This window comes from Chanodichthys erythropterus, chromosome 19 (genome assembly GCF_024489055.1).
Source record: "Chanodichthys erythropterus isolate Z2021 chromosome 19, ASM2448905v1, whole genome shotgun sequence".
NCBI lineage: Eukaryota > Metazoa > Chordata > Actinopteri > Cypriniformes > Xenocyprididae > Chanodichthys > Chanodichthys erythropterus.
In genome coordinates, this window is record NC_090239.1 from 16,088,658 (window position 1) to 16,109,038 (window position 20,381).

General features: G+C 35.6%; 1 protein-coding gene across 13 annotated transcripts in view; it reads right to left on the minus strand.

The window, feature by feature from the left end:
• The window catches only part of nrxn1a (neurexin 1a), a 213,807-nt gene that overhangs the window by 85,618 nt on the left and 107,808 nt on the right, over positions 1-20,381 (minus strand). For all 13 annotated transcript variants that reach the window (XM_067368603.1, XM_067368608.1, XM_067368605.1 and 10 more), the window contains one exon: positions 2,212-2,415. In XM_067368603.1, the coding sequence (XP_067224704.1) occupies positions 2,212-2,415 (204 nt within the window). The remainder of the gene's footprint in view (positions 1-2,211; positions 2,416-20,381) is intronic.

The window sequence follows — 20,381 nt, forward strand, 5'->3', positions numbered from 1 at the left end:
AAAAATATGACAAGATCTCAGAGTTAAACTATGTCAGAAAAAAATGTATCTTAATTATGTCAGATAACACAACCACAACATGGTCAGGTCAAAGTGTCAGAATAATTTTTAGTTCCAAATTTTTATCAATTTTGCTGGTAGTCCACTGTATGAATAATTTTTGGGTATAATATGTCAGTTTACTTTATTTTGCTGTACTCACATTAATGAACTATAATGTCATAAAATCATAAACCTTTGCTGATGATATACTGATATATGATGAAAAACATAACTGTGTTGTAGTTTTCACACTCCCTTAATGAGACATTTTTGCTATTTCAACAAAACCTCATCTATGTTAGCCAGCTAGATGGCATTATGTTAGTGACAAATTAGCAGAATTTACTACAACAATGTTGACTACACGTTTGCAAGGCATAAAAGTGGATGTACAAGAACAATAAATGTAAATTTTTGTCAAATTGGCCTGGCAACTGGCCCACAGCTCTCACACTTAAAGTCCTTATTCTTGAGCCCTGATATCACTTATTAACATTCTGGATGTTTAGCCTACAGCTACTTTTCCAAACCCCATGTTCCCATGTGAATCTGCCTTAACACTTAAGCCTAAATCTTAGGTTTAAAAAAAAAAAAAAAAGAAAGAACTCAAGGTGAATGTTCTTTAAACACTAAAAAAGTACAGTACCGCTGAGACTCCTTACTGAACAGCACAACACAACAGCTTTTGTTCTGGTTGGTACTGTATAATATAAAACCTTGCTTGAATCCTGTGAGGAGGCCCCGTTTCCCATTACTATCTTTTGCAAAGCGTACTCCTGGAATGGAGAATCGATATTTCTCGTGCACAGCCTGGGCTGTCCCATGCTTCAGTGTGTGCTATGATGGAGTGGAGGGCCGAGAGGAATTCAGAGCATTACACAAATCCAGCTCTATCTTTTTCCCATGAGGCTGCAGCCCGTCGCGTGTCGTCAACCACAGTGAAAATCGTGGCCGCTAACAGCCAGAGAGCAACGTGTGTCCACCCTAACAGGGAGTGCAGTACCTTCAGGGGCAGAAGAAATGATTGGTGTATGTGTGGGTCCATGTCTGTTTGTGGATGCGGAGGTGTGCAAGTTTAAACCTGCTGGGACTACTGGGAGACATGCTATTGCTATATGTAAGCGGACATGTTAAATCGCACAGTGTATGTCACACTGTCAAATGGGAGTGGATGACATTCATCTTAGTGAGAGTTCTTCACATTTCAGCGGAAAGAGGAACTTTTTAGCTCAGTTTTGCATGAGAAACACCTGACATGATGTGGGAGGACAGTTAAACGACTGATGTTCAAATTTACTTACGGTGAACTAGCTTGAACTCGGGAACAGCAGAGGTGGTGCTTTATGAGTGGAGCGAGACTGTATAATATTAAGCTGCAAACGAAGGAGGAAAAGTGTAGTGGTTTCTGGGGAAATGTAAATGAAACGTACCGGGTGGAACAATGGCTTGTCAGTACTCCTGACACGTGTTACGCTCTAGTGGGGAGTCTATAGTATGCAGGTGTAGGACTATTGTGTATCAGTACAAGGCAGGGACTGTGCACTCTCTGGTAGGGAAAGTCTACAGCGTGCTCATCTGGGAGTGAGCGCTTGGCCGCAGACTCTGGCCGTTGAAGGTTCTACATCTTTCTCTTCAACACACAAAGATTTTAAAATGTTTAATGTCTGTGAGAGAGAAAGTGTGTGTACTGTATATACTTAGCTATGCTCTGGGGACAAATTTGTCCCCAGAAATGGACTAAATCTTACAAAACCTCAGTTTAGGGACATCCAGGAAAACATATGAATATTACATATTAATACATAACTATATAATATAATATAATATAATATAATTAGTCTATAGTATATATATATATATATATATATATATATATATATATATATATATATATATATATATATATATATATATAGCTGTATATAAAAAACAAAAGAAGTACATATGTCCCCATAGCAAAGTTATTGTGCGGGTGTTACCTGAATATCAAAAGGGAGATACTGGCAAAAATGTATTTGAATAGTAAAACTCATTAACAGACAATAGATAAACTGAACTGAAAATAAAAGATAAAATAAAAACAATTGAAAACAAATTATTCCATGCCATGTGTGTATTTCTATGTGTGGTGTTAGCCATTAAGATTAGCACTCCGATTGGCTGATGTACCTAGATTGACAGTGAGTCGGACACGCCCTCCGTCCAGCTCCAGCCTCAGAGTGTCAGCTGAGTTCCGGGAGGTGGTTGCCATGAGAACACCATAGGCACGCTGGGAACGGAAGCGCAGCGACACGTCTTCTGCCTCTGTGTGCATCACTACTGGCAACTGGATCTTCATGAACTTACTGCCATCATAACTGAGGATGGTGGCATCTGAAAGAGAGAGGAGAGAGAATTTAGGAAACACAATAAAAGGAGAGTGCTGGGCAGTGACAGCGGCTCCGTGGCTGATCATAAACCTCAGTGTTAATGGCGACAGATGAATGACTGGTTACTAAAATGTTTTACAGCCAGACACTGAAATTCTCTACAGCATTTCACAACAGTAGCACACAACTGCTCAGTCTAACCAGAAGATAAATGCCATAAAAAAAGACTCATTATACACCAAATTTTATTTCTTCATTTTATTGCAAAGCAGTGTTTACGAAGACACCACATAATGTATTTCTGCTGAGGGGTTTTTGAAGAACCGTTTACCGCCGTCCGTTGCTTTAATCTGTTTATTCATATCGCAATTATTTTATTGAGCAATTCAATTTAGTGAGCCGGATCTCAAGACATCTCATTTGCAATGGGAGATAGTCGAGGTCTCAGAGCGACTGGCATAATCTCACCAGCTGCTCAATCAGAGATATACAGTCCAGAAAGAAAAGAGACAACACACAAGCCAACAAACAGGGTGTCGTTGCCTGATCTGCAACCGCTCTGCACGTTTCCGCTGCATAAAAGCTGGTTCCAGGCTGGAATCAATTGGAAACAAAAATAGATTCACAAAACTCCCCCCATTCACACCCATTATTTTGTTTACACCATGTCAGATTCAATTTTCATGGTATAAACCAGGTAAAAAAAAATATTGAAAGGAATAAAATAGAAAATATTAACAATAAGACCAACCAAAAATAACTTAAGATTTTTAAAACTTACATAAAATTTGTAATACTAAATGTGGTCTGAAAAATCAAAAATCCTCAAGGAGTTAAAACATGACAGTCCAATCAAATTTTTAAAAAAACAGCCCTATTATAAATCAAAGAAAACGCAAATGAGAATTCAATGTGCATTATATACTGTACATTATGGAAGCTTGTTTCCAGCACTGAATAAAAAATTTAAAAGGTAATTGCAATTTTTTCTCTCACAATTCTGACTTTATAACACACTGTTCAGACTTTATAACAAAAAGTTGTGAGTTTATATCTCACATATGACTTTATAACTTGAAATTGCGAGTTTATATCACACAATTCTGAGAAAAGTCAGAATTGTGAGATAAGTCACATTTATCTTTTATTTTTTATTCAGTGGTGGAAACAAGCCTCCACCACTGTATGTCACATTACACAGTTGCTCATATTTACAAATATAATGTTTGAACCGAATGCTATATATTTTATTTGCTAAATAATTTCTCATGCTTGCATTATATTATATTATATTATATTATATTATATTATATTATATTATATTATATTATATTATATTATATTATATTATATTATATTATATTATATTTAGGGCTGTCGCGGTTAAGGAATTTCCCTTGCGGTATTTTTGAGTGGCTCAATAGCGCGATATGCGGTATTACCGCCATATATATATATATATATATATATATATATATATATATATATATATATATATATATATATATATAGAGAGAGAGAGAGAGAGAGAGAGAGAGAGAGAGAGAGAGAGAGAGAGATCATATTCAATAACGAAACTAAATAGAGCATTGAAGTAAAGAGAATGTCAAAATAAGGGTCTACAAAACAGAACATAAACCTGACAATAAGATGGTAGAGCTATTGTTGTTTGTATGATAGTTAGTTCCGATCCTCGGATCTGACTAAACAATACTTTCTGCTGATATTTCACGAGTATAAGCAGAACTAACGTTACTCATCTCTGCGCGTTCTAGACGGGCTGTCAGTCAGTGCAGTTACATTGTTGTGACACAAGGTGGCGGCAAGGGACTGTTTTTGAGTCTTTAAACCGTTCATTCAACTGCACGTTCAAAAACGCAGATTCATTCAAAGAGAGATGAAATGAAACAAGCTGCTGAAATCATTTTAACGTTGAGCGCCACTTTATAAGGCTCAGCTGACCAGTAATGCTTCGATGCTAAGGCAGAGATTTCGCTATCCTTGGACACGACAACTTTTTTCACGAATATATATCTCGGCCTGAAGGACAGACGCAGGTAATCGCACGCGCTCAGTCGATCTCTCTCACATTCACTGTCTGTTTAGGCTTGTTTAGTGCAAATCTATGGAGCCTCTGTACAAATCACCATGGTACACATTATGCTATCATTATTACGTTATTTAATATTTAGTACACGTGTATGAAGTGTAAAACGAGAAGGACATAGCCTTTCAAAAAATAGAAAACATCCAAATATCGCGGTTGCTGCGGTTTTTGCAGTGTTCTGCGGTTGGCTCGTAAAAAGCGCGGTATTACGAAATCGCGGTTATCGCGACAGCCCTAATTATATTATATTATATTATATTATATTATATTATATTATATTATATTATATTATATTATATTATATTATATGTATTATATTATATTATATTAGATTTATTCCTGTTATGGTGAAGCTGAATTTTCAGCATCATTTCTCCAGTCTTCAGTGTCACATGATCCTGCAGAAATCATTATAATATGCTGATTTGATGCTCAAGAAACATTTCTATTTATTATTAATGTTGAAATCTGCTGATGTTTAATATTTTTGTGGAAACCATGGTTCTTTTTTAAAAAAAAAAAGAAAAGCATTTATTTGAATTCATCTTTTGTAACATTATAAATCACCACCTTGGAATTTTAAGGTTCTATCTGCATCCTGAGCAGTTTTGAGATATTGAGCTTCAACGTTTTTGCATTCCATACTCCTTTGTGGATAGACCCTTTTTGTTTTCTAAAAAAAGTCCCAAAATGTACACATCTTAAAAAAATAAAAATCACAATGTAAATAAGTAGACACAAAATAAGAATATGTGAATAACTCAATTTTTACAAAAAATGTCAGATAGAACCTTATAATTCCAAGGTGATGAAATGTCTAAAATGACAGACAATTATTACAAATAGTGTGTCAATTGATAATTGGTAAGTATTGTTTAAAAAATGCAGCAAGTTAGTTGCTGTGAGTATAACTTTGAGAAGTTTTTAGATTACTAGCCTCCATTTCAGTGGAAAGGGGTACAGGACACTTAAAAACACAGAAGTGCTGAGTATGATAGTTTTCCTTGAAAAAAGAAAAAAAAAAAATAGAGAAAGGAGGCAGAAAAAAGCTGAAATAGGTCTGATGAGGACTGTGTATATGCCTAGATAATTTAGCACGATAATGGAGGCCGGACACATCTGCTTCTGTGCAAAGACCGGCCTCTCTGCCAGAGGACAACATCTGGCATGGAACCAGTACAGAGACATCACTCGCTTGTGAGAGCGCTCTGGAGATGATGAGGCTGCAGGCTATCACCAATTAGGCTGCCCTCTTCCTCACACACCCACAGACACACACATTCCTCCTGCAATTTTGATGCCTGTCTCGTCTCGGCATCCTCTGTTTCTGTTACACCATTGCCGAGCCCGAGAGCACCACACAGAGAGCGAGGCAGCGGAAAACAAGACGAAGACAGGAACACAAGTACGGCAGCATGCATATTAATCAGCGCAGTGATGTGATGTACATTCAACCCCCAAGGAAGAGAGAGTGCGTGAGAATGTAGCCACTGAAAAAAGGTACCGTAGTCATGTTGAATGAGTATTATGTGTCAACTCTTGCAAAACATTGATTTTCCTAACAAGCCACACCTTACAACAGCTTGTCATTGTAACTGTACTCAATTTTTGAGGCCTGTAGGAATGCGCAATGCTATCTTTTTGTGCCATAGCAGAGATCAGTATGTTATGAAGCTCAGTGATGGTGCACGTGAGCGTATACACTTCTATCTAGTCCTATTCTCGTCCAATGTGCAATGCTTTATAATTGGGCTGCAACTAATAATTATTTTGATAATCAATTAATCTGTTGTCAAAAAAAATCTTCTGTATATCTTCCCAGTGTTGTCCTCCAAACAAACTGCAGAATATGACAAAAATATGGTAACTGCATCTATACTATAAATTATAAAGCTAAAATGATCATGAAAAAAAAAAAAAATGATCATAATGATGCAGTGGTTCCTAAACTGGGGTACGTGTACCCCTGGGGGTGCGTGAGGTGACAGAGGGGGTACGAGAACAAAATGCTGAGTTTTGCCCTTTTTTTGCCAATTCTACCACATCTTAAAATAACATTAAAACCAAGCATGTATTTCAAACAGGCAAAATGCCATCTCTAGTGTAAAAACAAGAAAAAGGTAGTGCTGTAAATGGTCAAATAAATGACATCCAATCAAATTACCAAATTTTTTACGGTCAAAGATGACTGCATCCACACAAGCAGCGTGCATGTGATAGGTTGTCTGCAGAGTATGCTGCTTTAGCAAATCGCGCTACATTACTGTCCTTCAATGTACCTTTAAAAAGTGGGGTTTAAGCACTTACCAGCATGAAGAACAAATAAAGACACAGAGGGTCCTATGAAGCGCATGGCGCAGGTGCACTTAGGGCGTGTCCGAATCCACTTTTGCTAGTTTAATGACGGAAAAAAATTTAAACAACGTGGGCGTTGGATGTGAAAATGATAACTGCGTTGAGCTGAAACTAGCAAAAAACACTTGCGTCGCACCTGGCATCGCATTGCGTTGGGTGTATGATAGGGCCCAGAGTATACATAGAGATCAATTTAAGACTCAAACTCTCTTTGATGCAGAAGTTCTTGTATTTAATAAGAGCAAGAATGCAATTTTTTTCTGAATATTCACACAATTGCATATGTGCTAGTGCTGGGCGGTATACCGGTTCATACCGAATACCGGTATTTATTTTTGCTATGATATGAATTTTGATGATACCGTAATACCGGTATGTGTCGCTTAACCAACCAGAGGGTCCCGTTTCACTGTAACATTGTAGTGAGAGAGCACAGCTGAGATCGCATCACAGCCTATGGTAAGTCCGAAATCACCCCCTAAAGCCTTATTCACTATTCCCTACGTTATCCACTTATATTGTTCACTTGAAAAAGTGAATGAAAATGAGTGAGTGAATTCAGACAGCCGTTGTGTGTACATCGGCTGTACACTCGTTATTGCGGTGCAATGTGAGATTGAATGAGTGCACTCAGTAACGTCCACTATGGTTTCAGACACCACTAAAAATTTCTCCACATGGATATAGACCGGAGCGAGCGTGTTTAAGTTTTTTTATGGACCTATTTCATATACTCTAGTGCTGTAAACATGAACCAGCAGCGTGTATGCGCACATATTTCATCACGTCTTCTTCAAATGAAATGTAATGTTATGCAAAGGACACTGAACTGTACGTCTGATCACGACCGCGATGACACTATAAGTTATTCTGCTAACGTTACACAGAAGCCGATGTAAGTTAATAAATAGACTGACAATTCAAAGAAGAATGGGCAAAAATTTAACTGCTTGATTCTTTCTGTGTTAAACTTACGTGTCATTTGTTCAAAGAACATGGTCATATTTTAATATTCATGTGTCTGTAATGAGTGTGTTGCAGGTCTGTGTTTTAATGGTTGAGGTCTCCCCACAGCATCATTTTGTAGGGCTTTGTAAACCTGTATTAACTCTAGTGTGGAATTTTTCTACAATATTCACTCATCATGACAGTAAACCAGGGCATTCTAGTCAATCTACTGCAGTATTTCCTCTCTCAATCAGTAGAAAATGTGGTTAACGCCCGGTCATGCATAGGGGAAAAAAATACCGTCATATACCGTGAAACCGATATAATTTTGAAAAATGCCGTGATATAAATTTTTGTTCATACCGCCCAGCACTAATATGTGCCATTGATTTTATACAACAGTTCAACAAGTAATATTTAGTGATGTGGCCTACATTTTAAACAAAATACTGTTAATATTGTTTGCTCGTAATAATAGTTACAAGCAAACGAAAGCCACAGCAGTGGTTAGTGAATGAATCTGGGCTTTGAACTAATCGTGAGAGTCAAAGATTCAATGACCCATTCATAAATACAGCCACTTGATTCATAACTGAATGAATGAACGACTCGATGACTCACTCATTAAAACAGTAACTTGCCACCACATGCTGCCTTTTTTAGTTTAATATTTCAAAGCATCCCTTCATTTTTACCATCATTTATTGCTTTATTATATTAATAATACAATATTTTTATTATTAATTGACATGTATTATTAAATGACGCATATATTTTATAGGGTTAGAAAAGCTTTGCCTTTATAAAAGGTAAAAAATGCACCCGTAAATCAATTTAAGGGGATAAAATATTGTCCCTTAACGGAAAGGTGTGAATTGCAGTTTAAGTGAATGAGTGCAGAAAGATGTGAAATGCCTCAGGGGGTACACCACTCTAAAAAGATTGGGAACCACTGTAGTAACGCATTGCTGTTGTGTCTTTTTCCTGTAAATCTACTTCTCACATTTATATTGACTAAATTAGTTATCCCTTTTAAGTTACTACTCTTATAAAAATACAATTACATTTAGAATGTTAAACCTAAATTTAACATCAAACAACAACTATTTTAGTGTTAGTCAGAATTATTGGGCTTCATTTCACTTTTGCTCCGTTTTATGCACATGGCACTCATTCAGTGAAGTGTGTGAAGCTTAGCTTGCTTTCAAGCCTGCAAAATTTCATTCACAGATAAGAATATAACCATTAAGTGTAAGTTATGCGATCATTGAGTTGGGGAAAATTTGTCTCAAGTGCATTAAACAGAATACATTTCGACACATCTGACAGGACAAATCGAAACTGTAAAATGTATGACTATGAGTTTAAAGCACTTAATATAAAGCATCGTCATGTTTTTGGGCAGCTTGGATCACTCTCGAAGGTGACGCTGACCTGAACCTCCATGTTTCACAACCAAACTTCAAGCTACATTTAGGTATTTAACCCCACTTTTCATTATCCAATTGATTTCCTATTAAAGGATTAGTTCACTTTAAAACGAAATTACCCCAAGATTTACTCACCCTCAAGGGGGGGATGCATTTGTGTAAGAAAAATATCCATATTTTACAAGTTATAAAGTAAAATATTTAGCTTCTGCCATACCACCTTCTGTATTCAACTTATACTTAGAAAGTGTAACGCCTCTCGCAGTTCAAAACACACTACGTCCTACGCCTTCCCTATTCAACTTACAGAAAAACTTTTTTCGCAAGTTGAATACGGAAGGCAGGCTTCACAGACCAACGAGCTTGGTCCCATTCACTGCCTTTATAAAACTTGGATGCGTCAGGATATTTATTAATATAACTCTGATTGTGTTCATCAGAAAGAAGAAAGTCATTTACACCTAGGATGGCTTGAGGGTGAGTAAAGCTTGGGGTAATTTTCATTTTAAAGTGAACCAATCCTTTAAGTCCCACCCTAAATTACAGAGGTTCAATCTAAAAAACAGAAGGGTTACAGATACTGTATCATGTAGACTTTAACAACCACAAAGCAGATGCCCACCTACTTTGAGCTGGAGCTCCCACTGTAGCCTTTAACCCTAAACCCCAATCTTTAGCCCTCCCCACTGAGACCCGCTCCAGAGAGGAGGCAGCCTCAAAACAATGACAGCTTGACAAACGAGCCCCCCTCTCGTCTCCAGTGCACTAGTCTCACGCCAGGGGAGAGGATAATGAAAAGAGAGGTATGGCCAGTGGTTCAGAAAGACCCTCATTGCCTCCTCAAATAGTGCTATGCAGTCACACAGCAGGAGAGCGCAGCAGTATGGCATCTGCACCGCTCGACAGCCCACACATCACACCCAATCTGGACAAGATGGAAGTGAAGCTATCTGTGCCTCAGAGAGGTCTGCAGAGGTTTCAAATGAAGAAACATGCTAGGAAAACAGCATGGAGACGGAACAGAGGGAAGTCGGGAAATGACAGAATTGAAGGAGTGATGGACAGACCTCAGCTGTCTACAAATTTAGACACTATAAAGGGTGTTTCTTCAACTATATATGCACTTTTGGACCCTGTGAGCATACAATAACTCACTTTGACTAGTTTAATATATCTACTAACAATGCCCAACAGTGTTTAAACATTCATGAAAGGAAAATACACATTTTTTTGTAAATTTTCTGAAACATTGTGAATATTTCCATCATAATGTCACTTCCAACACATATAAAATGATATATTGTATTATATTTAATAGCATTCTAATGGAATGATGGTCATGGAAATGTCATTTTAATTTTTTTTTTTCATAAATTTTTTTTTTAGAGTAAAATTACTCCTAGCATTTTATAAATCCTCAATACCCATATTTAAATAATATATCAGCACAATAAAAATGTTCTGTTCACAATAGATATTTACTATATTATTATGTTTTTATGGCTTTATATTTAAATCTATATGTAAATGATGTCACTGACAACTGGACAGCTCAAATTTGTGGAAAAATGATATTAATATAAATAATTTACACACAATAAACATCGCAAATTGTTAATTATTTCACTTCTTGTTTAGATCATAACAGTTTTTCATATTCAGGTTTGAAAGTGAATGTAAAATAAAATCTACACATAAAAAATAACTGATAAAGGAATGGATTTAATGTAACCTTCATATAGCAAAAAGAAAAATAAATAAAATCTTAGTATTATACTGCCTATATTTGTAGAATGGCTTCAGTTTATCTTTTCAAATGACACAGATCTCTCAATTAAGGGCAATTTTGTCACAACAAGCGCTGACCAGTCACGAAAGCTCCTCAAACTGCCGCTCTCCTGGTCTGTAATGAGAGAGACGGAACTGGAGGACCGCAGGTAGAAAGGAGTGTACATGGCTGGTCACTCTCTCCATCTGCCCCGCCATCTGTTGCTACTTTCATTTAGTGCTCGGTGCTGTCCAACTCCTCTGATATGCAGGATCAGCCGAACACATGCAAATGGAGACACTGTTATGCAGGAATAAGTACCTCATCCGTCTCTGTCTTTCCCTTTCCATCAGGCTACCACATAATCTCACATAAAGCACTTTTTCTACTCTCTCTCAGACAATAAACAAAACAGGGCTGTCGATCCATTAAACAATTTAATCTAATAAATTAGATGATGTGCAAATCAATTTATCGGCCTAATCATAATTCAGTGTGTACCAGTGTTAATTTCGTTGACGAATAATTTTCGTCATAATTTTCATCAACGACATTTTTTCACGGACGAAAACGAGACGATGACTAAATAAAAATGCGTTTTGAATGACTAAAACTATGACTAAAATCTACTCTAATTTTCGTCAACGAATAAAAACGAGACGAAAATGAAAGAGAGGGACGATTTGGGAAGATATCCAGTCAGGACTGCTGTCCTGTGTGGAAGATGCGCACATTTGAACTGTAATGTGCTGATCTAACCGCGGGAAACGCGGCGCTGTTGCGCGCTCTACAGGCTCGTGCAGCAGCACATCTGACTGCTGCGCAATTAATGAATAGCGCACATTTATGCCATCCGATTGCTTATAAACTAATGTTGATGAATTATGACAATGTTTACTACACGATGTTTATATGGTAGCATGTTTTAGACGGTTGAAAGAATGCATATTTATCTCCCTCATGAGCAGCCTGCTACAGTGCAGACTGCAGACATTTCAGAATAAGAGTCACGGTGTATTTCGGGATGGTTTATAATTATTATTTTTTTCCTGGTCATTATTGTTTGTTGTTTAAACAATAAACTGTATTTAATTTATTTTCTGTTTAATTCATAGTAAACTACTGTATCTTCTGTCACAGGAAGGAAAGACTAAGAACATTATTTGACACATTATTCAATATATTTTACAAGTATTATAGTTATTAAAGTAGTTATTATAGTTAACTAAACCTAAAACCAAAGAAATCTTCATTACTTTAAATAAACATTAACTGAAATAAAAGATAAATATATAAAAATGTAAACTTATAAAAATGTAAACTTAATAGTTTCTAAGCTTTAGCTTAACCTGAGGTATTAAAATAAACAAAAAATAAAAAGTTATAGACATTTAAAAGCAAAAACTAAAAGACATAAACAAAAAATTACTAAAACTTTTAACTAAAATTACAATGAAAGCAGGAAAAACTAAAAATCAAATCTAATTTTTTTTTTTTTAATGAAATCTATAATAGTAGCCTACCTCAATGATAAGTGTGTCAATCCCTGAAAAGTACTGAATTTTGCTCTTTCACGTGTTTTTGCACTTGAACGGTCAAAAACCGTCCGCTTTGGTGAGCAAAGTACAGTTGGGTGAACATAAACAGTTTGGGGAATATCAGATGTACCTATATCAGTGTATTGGATCTGTGGAAGCATTTTTATTGGAAATGCTTAATGCTTACAATTTAACTAAATTAGATTTTAGTCGACTAATTCTACTGTAGATTTAGTCGACTAAAATCTTATGATATTTAGTCGACTAAAACTAGACTAAAACTAAAACAATTTCCAATGACTAAAATATGACTAAAACTAAATGGCATTTTAGTCAAAAGACTATGACTAAAACTAAATCAAAATTTGCTGTCAAAATTAACACTGGTGTGTACTAGTGTTTAGTATCATTGCTATACTATAATTTTTTATTTTATTTTTATATTTTTTGTTTTTTATTACTTATTTTATTTCAGTTAATGTTTCATTTATTTCAGTAATGCAAATGTTTTGGTTATTCTTTCCTGCAGATAGTCCACTTTAGTTATTCTACTAACTATAGGTAACTTTGCAACTACATGTCAGCTAACTACTAAAGCTCTAATGACTGGTAGTTGTCATGTAGTTGCAAAGGTACTTATAGTTAGTAGAATGTCTAAAGTGGATTACTGAAAGAAAGTATTATTATTGTTTTATAGCAATTTGTTTTAGTTAATTATAATCCTGTCACATACTGTACAGCAATATTTTCAGAAAAAAATACAAACAATTTTAAAAATTCAAAGATATTAGGGTGAACTTTATTTTATTTTATTTAATTTTTTTTTTTTTTTTTTTTTTTAGAAAAAAGGGTCACTTGCTAAGGCTAATTTCTAGCATTTCATGTACTCTTTATATGCACAATTATATAATATTTTCAATTCGAAATTACATGCAGTAGAAATGTTCCATTCATAAGTGCTATTTATTTGATTTTTTTTCCTCACTTGAAGCACGCTCTACAATAGTTTATATACTGACCAGTGTTGAGGGAAGTTACTTTTAAAAGTAATGCATTACAATATTGTGTTACTCCCTAAAAAAAATGTATAACTGCGTTACTTATTTACTTTTTATGGAAAGTAATGCATTACGTTATTTTTGTGTTACTTTTTCTTATCTAGGCTGCGCTGTTTTTTCATTTTAGTTTGTTTTTATAACAAAAAAAAGTTATATTTTTGGCAAATGTAAAGGCCCTTTCACACCAAAAAGTGAAATGAATAAGGGAAATGAAATTCGCGCCTGTACAGTAGAGGGTGCAGCTCAAACAAACCTTACAGTTGTGCTGCCATTCTAGAATACAGAAGAATAGGATGCAGGAGAAGTAGTAAATGAGTAAATGTATACTTACATTTAAACTACAGAAGAAATAGTCTAGAATAACCATGATGTTCACTCGGCGCACACCACTCGCCTCTGCACTTACTCCCGATAAATAAATACACTGTAAACCCGAATAAGTTGGCTAAACTCAAAATAATTGACGTAATCAGTTACATCGGAACATTTAGGTTAAGAAATTCAAAGTTTTATGAATAGAACTGACAGATTATTATTTTTAATTGCACTTAACTTGAAATATTTGAGTAAACTAATTCATACATTTAACCTGGCTAGTTTAACTAGCTGATTCAGTAAATGCTAACTTGCTAATTGGTAACACAATGCTTTGAAAGCAATAGCATAGCAAAGCAAATTCTGAATGAGTATGGCAATATAGAACATTTAACACTATCTGTTCTCAAACTAAGCTCATGCTCCACTCATCATCATGATGGTAGGCTAATTCCCCCCCTTCTAAATTAGCATAGCAAAACATTAAGCGCTACTAAATCTCCCACTTGCACAAAAAACATTATATAACACTTAATTTTAGCACTCCCCCGTTTGAATGTCATGGCAAAGTATGCTGGGAAATAGAAATCCAGTTGCAGTTAAATTTAAGTTTAAATTAACTTAAATTAACAAGTTCATAAAACTCAAAAAAAAAAAAAAAGTTCAGGGGCCGTATTCACAAAACATCTTAAGGCTAAAAGTAGCTCCTAACTTGCCGATTTAGGAGAAACTCTTAAAAATAATGGGCGTGTCAGTCCTAATTTTAAGAGTCCTAAATTTTTGCTCTAAGAGTATTTCACAAAGCATTTTAGCGCTAAAACTAGCTCCTAAGTCTGTGAAAAGTTAGGAGTAGTCAAGAGGATTCCTAAGTCTCTAAGACCAAATCACAAACAGTCCTAATCCACCCAAAGACACTGTACACCATTGAGACAATAGCGATTGAGCCTTGGGTGCTGAACTTTTTCTTTATAAATGCAATACATTTTGATTTATAGATTTGAATCTACAATGACACGCCAAAAAAATAAAAATAAAAAAATCTTTAACAAATAAATAAATATTGTCTGATTACCTGTGGCAGTGGTTTTACAATTAACTGTATATACTAGTTTAATTAGTGACACTTAGCCTATTTTAAAACCTTTATGGCAACAATGGCAACATTTTATTTTGACTTTTTTTATTAAAAAAATATTTATTTGAATAGAGCAACATTTGTATTTTAAAACCTTTATTTTTCATTCTACAATATTTCTATGAATAAATCACCATCAGCCAATCACTGTGTGTTTACTCCATAGCAACGAGGTCAACCCCGCCCTTACTCTTAGCTTAAGACTTCAGTCTATTCCTTAGTAAAAGTTTGTCTCAGCAGCTTTGTGAATAGGTTAAGAGAAAACTCTTAGCTAAGAACTTTTACTGCTATTTAGGAGAACTCTTAGTGGTAAGATAAAATGTTTTGTGAATGCGGCCCCAGATTACTTAATATGTGTCAGATTTGTGAAAGAAATGTGTCAGTTTTGAAAAAAAAATCAAGTTCTAAATATTCAGTAAATTGGATTGAACTAATTTGTTCAAACTCACAGCCCTAAAAATGAGCTTTTTCAAATTAATTTTTGGCCTTTTGCCATTTATTCATAGTGATAGCAAAAAAAGAACTAGAAATGGTGCAGACAAGGGGAACGGGATTGAGAAATAACACAAACTTGCATCACCACCTGGATGAGTGCTCGACATGTCAAAGTGCGTTTGAACATTTCTAGGCCACACCTTCATCGTACATTCACAAACATTCACAAGGCCTAATCTACCTTCAACTGAATACACACTCCCTGAATTGCAATGTTCTTTGAGTTTAGCTCACTAGGTGACATCCAGAGAGTCAGCAATCACACGGTGGAGCCGCAGGCCCTCCCCGCCAGAATACTGCAGCGCACAGGAGCTATAGTTGCTACAGGGATTAGGGAAATGTATGTTCAACAATCATGATAAACAGGATGAGTTGGCTCAGAGGCATCATACATTATTCAGGTTTGCTCGTGGTGAGTTCCCGCATGCCAATGGAACCTTCACCGTAAATGCATGTTACAATTTTTCTGCACGCAACACGACACCTCATGAAGTCTAAAAGCACGCAGGGGCCGGGGCAATGAAACAAATACTGACTTGGGAATCAACATGAACGACCTGCCAACCGTGCAATCAAGCAGGTGTGGCTGAGGGAAATAAAAGTGAAGTCCATTATGGCTCGGCTGTTTGAACCCGCTTGTAGTACATCCTATTGCCTCTCTAAACAAAACGAGTGCTGTAGGGTAAAACTCTGTTTGCGGAACTATCAGGTACTGAAGAATGAGCAGAGGTTATGCGCTAAGTTTAGTCACTGTAAGTGCCCATTAGGAACCTTGGAGAAATGACAGGAAATTAGGGCAGATGTTATTCTGGGGCATTTGGTTTTCTTTGATGCTTTGTTCAAGTAAATCAAGCACTGAGAGCAGCTGGATGGTTATGGATTCATGCACTGAGTTTATTTCACCTCACACAGCTGGGCAGGGCCAACTGTGAATGTAACCACACGCTTCGAGAACTTTTTTTTTTTTGCATAAATTTTTATTTATTTATTTATTTAGCTCACCCTAACTCACCCTGTCTCCATCTGTCGGTGGTGTTCATTTTCATAGTTTCTTTTCATTTTTTTGACAAAAACATCCATTTCTTTTTCATTAATTTGGTCAGTTTTACTCTGAATGAAATAAACAGTACATAACAGAATTATGATACAAGTTTTGTCATTCATTCATTTTGTACATTTTAATCTGATTGAAATACAAAGTACATAGTAGAATTATCATCTTATCATTTAAAATGAAACCTACCTATCTAATAAAATAAAATACAATTTAATATATGGAGGAGGAATTACCTTATAATCGTGTAAAGTTATTATTACGCGTATTATTACACGGTTCTGTGGAATACTTGATTCTGATTGGTCAATGGGGCCTAAAAAAAAAAAAAAAAAAAAGATAACACAGGCTCATCCAGGTAACTGAAGTCTTCAGTGCTATACGCTTGCTAGGAATGTTTTTTCCTTGTGGAAGTTTTGCCTTTGGCGAGCTAATAAAATATTAAAACACAGCAGGGCTCGACAATAAGGACTGCCCGATGGCCCGGGGCCAGTGTGAATGACTCTCGGGACAGTAGACGGAACGGTCACTTGCCCGATCGGGCCAGTGCTGTAGGGTGTACGATTATATCGTCTATGTCTATGATATCGTAATTGTTGATTTAACGATCTGAAATTATCGAGTATATCCCTCAATTTACAGAACCAAACAAAAACACAACACACCCATTGAGTGCACGCATGCAATACAGGGCGTAGTCTAGTAATGGTTTAGGTTAGACTAGTGCGCGTGCATATTTAGAGTGTACGCTTTCACTGCGCGTGATTTAGTCTATTAAAATGCCATGAGAATGCCCCAGAATTCGAGATAAGGGGCAAAAATGCCCCAGTATATCTTTTATATTCATATAATTTAATAAAGTTAACCAATATTACACAGCGCCATTTTTCTCCAAATATCAACAATTACAAGAGAGCTTAATATCATGTGACTTACATTTTAGACACCAAATCGCCTGTTTCACTCTATTTTTGCCTACGAAAATAGTTCCAAAGTCCACAGCATTGTTTTGCGTCTCTGAGAAACACTTCCTGAATGAATCAGCCGTATGAATCGGTTGAATCTCAATGACTCGCTCATTAGCAGGGACTTGCTGCCACCTACTGGCGGGTTTAATTTCAGGTTTAAAGTGTCTTTTCATTTTTAAATTAATTTCAAATAACAGTATTTAACGTTTTATATTTTCAACATTTCAAAACATTATTTATGCATCTAGCTCTCGACTGATTCATAAAGTTTAATCTATAGTTATATAGTTATAGATATTATAATTTCTGTACCTGAAAATCTCCTGTTTAAACCTACATGAAAAACTTGAAAAGCATTGTTTTATATGTTTGATCTGTTGTATTCATATGTGCTATACTCGTAATTTGATTATTTATTACTATTTTATTACTTGCTGTTTATTTATCTAACAGTATTTAAAATTTAAGTGAGTTAATCTAGTAGCTTTTGGTGTCATAACCTTATTTATTAAGGTTACATGTTTCATAAACAACGAAAACAATAACTTGGCTTATTGTATAGGCCTATTTTCTTTTCTGTTACTTTATTAATATTTTGTTGTGGGGCAAGTGAAAATTTTGGCGGGGCAAGTAAAAATCTGAACCGCTGGCCCAACCGGGCCAGTAGAAGCTTTGCGTTTAAAGAGCTAATAAAATATTTCGACTCAGATCAATATTTCATGTCTAATTATTTACTTATGTGGCAAGTAGCCATGTAATGAGCGGGATAATGTACACCCAGCCGGTTGTTATCGCAGAATAAACCCATTCAGGCTGATGCAAGATTCTAATCCTGATCACCCTGTTGGGGTTTATTCTGTGATAACCAGCTGGATGTACATTATCGCTTACATATACAATAAAAATAACATTTAATTAGTTTTAGCAACTTAAAAATTAGTATAAATATTTATTTATTTAAACACTTGTCAAATCAAATTAGTTAAAAAAAAATAACTAAATTTGGTACATTTTGAAAAAAAGTATAAACATTTATTTATTTAAATATTTATCAAATCATATAAATAAACATGCGAAAAAGGGGGGGAAAGCATTAAAATCAATATTCTAAAGTATTAGCTACCTTTCAGAAGTTACTGTGCTGTAAACTGTCCATGATTTAGAGACTGTTGCTTTAGCGTAGCCTGTTAGTAACACATTCTGACTAGCATTTAAGATCATCTGTGCAATTGCTTCACTATCTGTGCAGTAGTTACAGTATCTTGTGTATATACTGGATATATTTATTCGTTCAAGCAGATCAATCCCCAACATGCTGTAATAGATCATTTCAATCCATTCTTTCTGCATTTATTTTCGTCTAAAACCATTTTACTGCATTACTATCTTCGTCTTCTTTGCCTCATATTTTAATTAAAATTGTTTAATTATTGTCATTAAGCATCTTTGTCATCTCATCTTCATTATCATTTACATATTAAAAAACCCTTTGTTAACAAACATTTCCATTAGTAATTTTGCTGACAAGATTAACACTGTCGCCTGTCTCTTTTTGTCTCCCTGTCTCTTTCTCATCTCATTTCTCCATTTTAGCCTTTCACAAAGAGCTGTTTTCTGTGACTGGAATCTTATAAATGTGCATCTGGAGGAAGCCGGCAACACCCAATAAAACTGCACCAGACTGCACCATTCTCTTTCTGATGGCTGTTTGTGGTGAAATTTGCTTGGGCGATGACAAAGCAACCCATCTTTGATGGGTTAATTGACCGAATCATTTCCATAATTCCTGCACAGAGCTTCAACAATGCGCATGTAATTGATTGTTATTTTCCCACAACAGCATCTTTGCTGCAGGGTGATATCAGTGTCCAGACAACAGCAACAAGCTTAAGAGAGATGCACTTCCATTAAAGAATTAGCCACTATAGCTTTAAGCACTTCAGGGAGGCCTGACAGAATATGAGGAGGCATCTATGAGGTGGAAATGCATAACTGGATGTGGACTTTGAGCTATCGCCGACTCCCTTTTTGACAGGGAGGCGGTGAGCACTGGTCGCTTTGTTCATCTGGAAAAACAACAGAATTAAAATTCTGCTAGGGATGGAGACAAAAGGCAAAAACATAATCCATGCTTGAGTGGCTCTCTCTGAAGATGACATGGACTGAAGAGAAACACAATTACCACGGTAACAGTAACGTCAGCTCAGCTGCACTTTCTGCTTCACTGTCAAGGATGAGCTGACAAAGAAAGATATTTTTCTATGCTAAGGCCGAGGCAACAAAGCGGTGAATGTCGCCCTCCTCTACGCAACATAATGGACAGAATATCTCTGAATGAGTGCCACGTCTTTACACGTCATAGGAGAAAGAATGAGTGTACAGATCTTTCATAGAAGCAGGGATGCTTTCTAACACCTCGTCCTATTACTTCGGTCCACTCTGAAAATAGAACAATGCACTACGCAACAAAATCACAGCTAATGAGAACGTATGTGATGTTTTTCCCCAAAAAAGTATTTGGATTGGATATTTGGATTTAAGCCACACTTCTTTTTGAATGAATGTCTTCTTATTTAAAAACAAAATATCAAACCAAGTGGCATTTTTTTTGTTGATAAAAATTAAATTAAAGCACAGTATAAAAAAAAGAAAGGTTTCTTAGGTTTTTAAAAGAAAGCAAGACATAGAAATGAAATCACTCACTCACAAAAAAAAAAAAAAAAAATCAATCAAAAATTAAGCAGAAAAACTCTATCAGCATTTGTTTGCAGATCACACTTATCTCATTTTATTTGACAT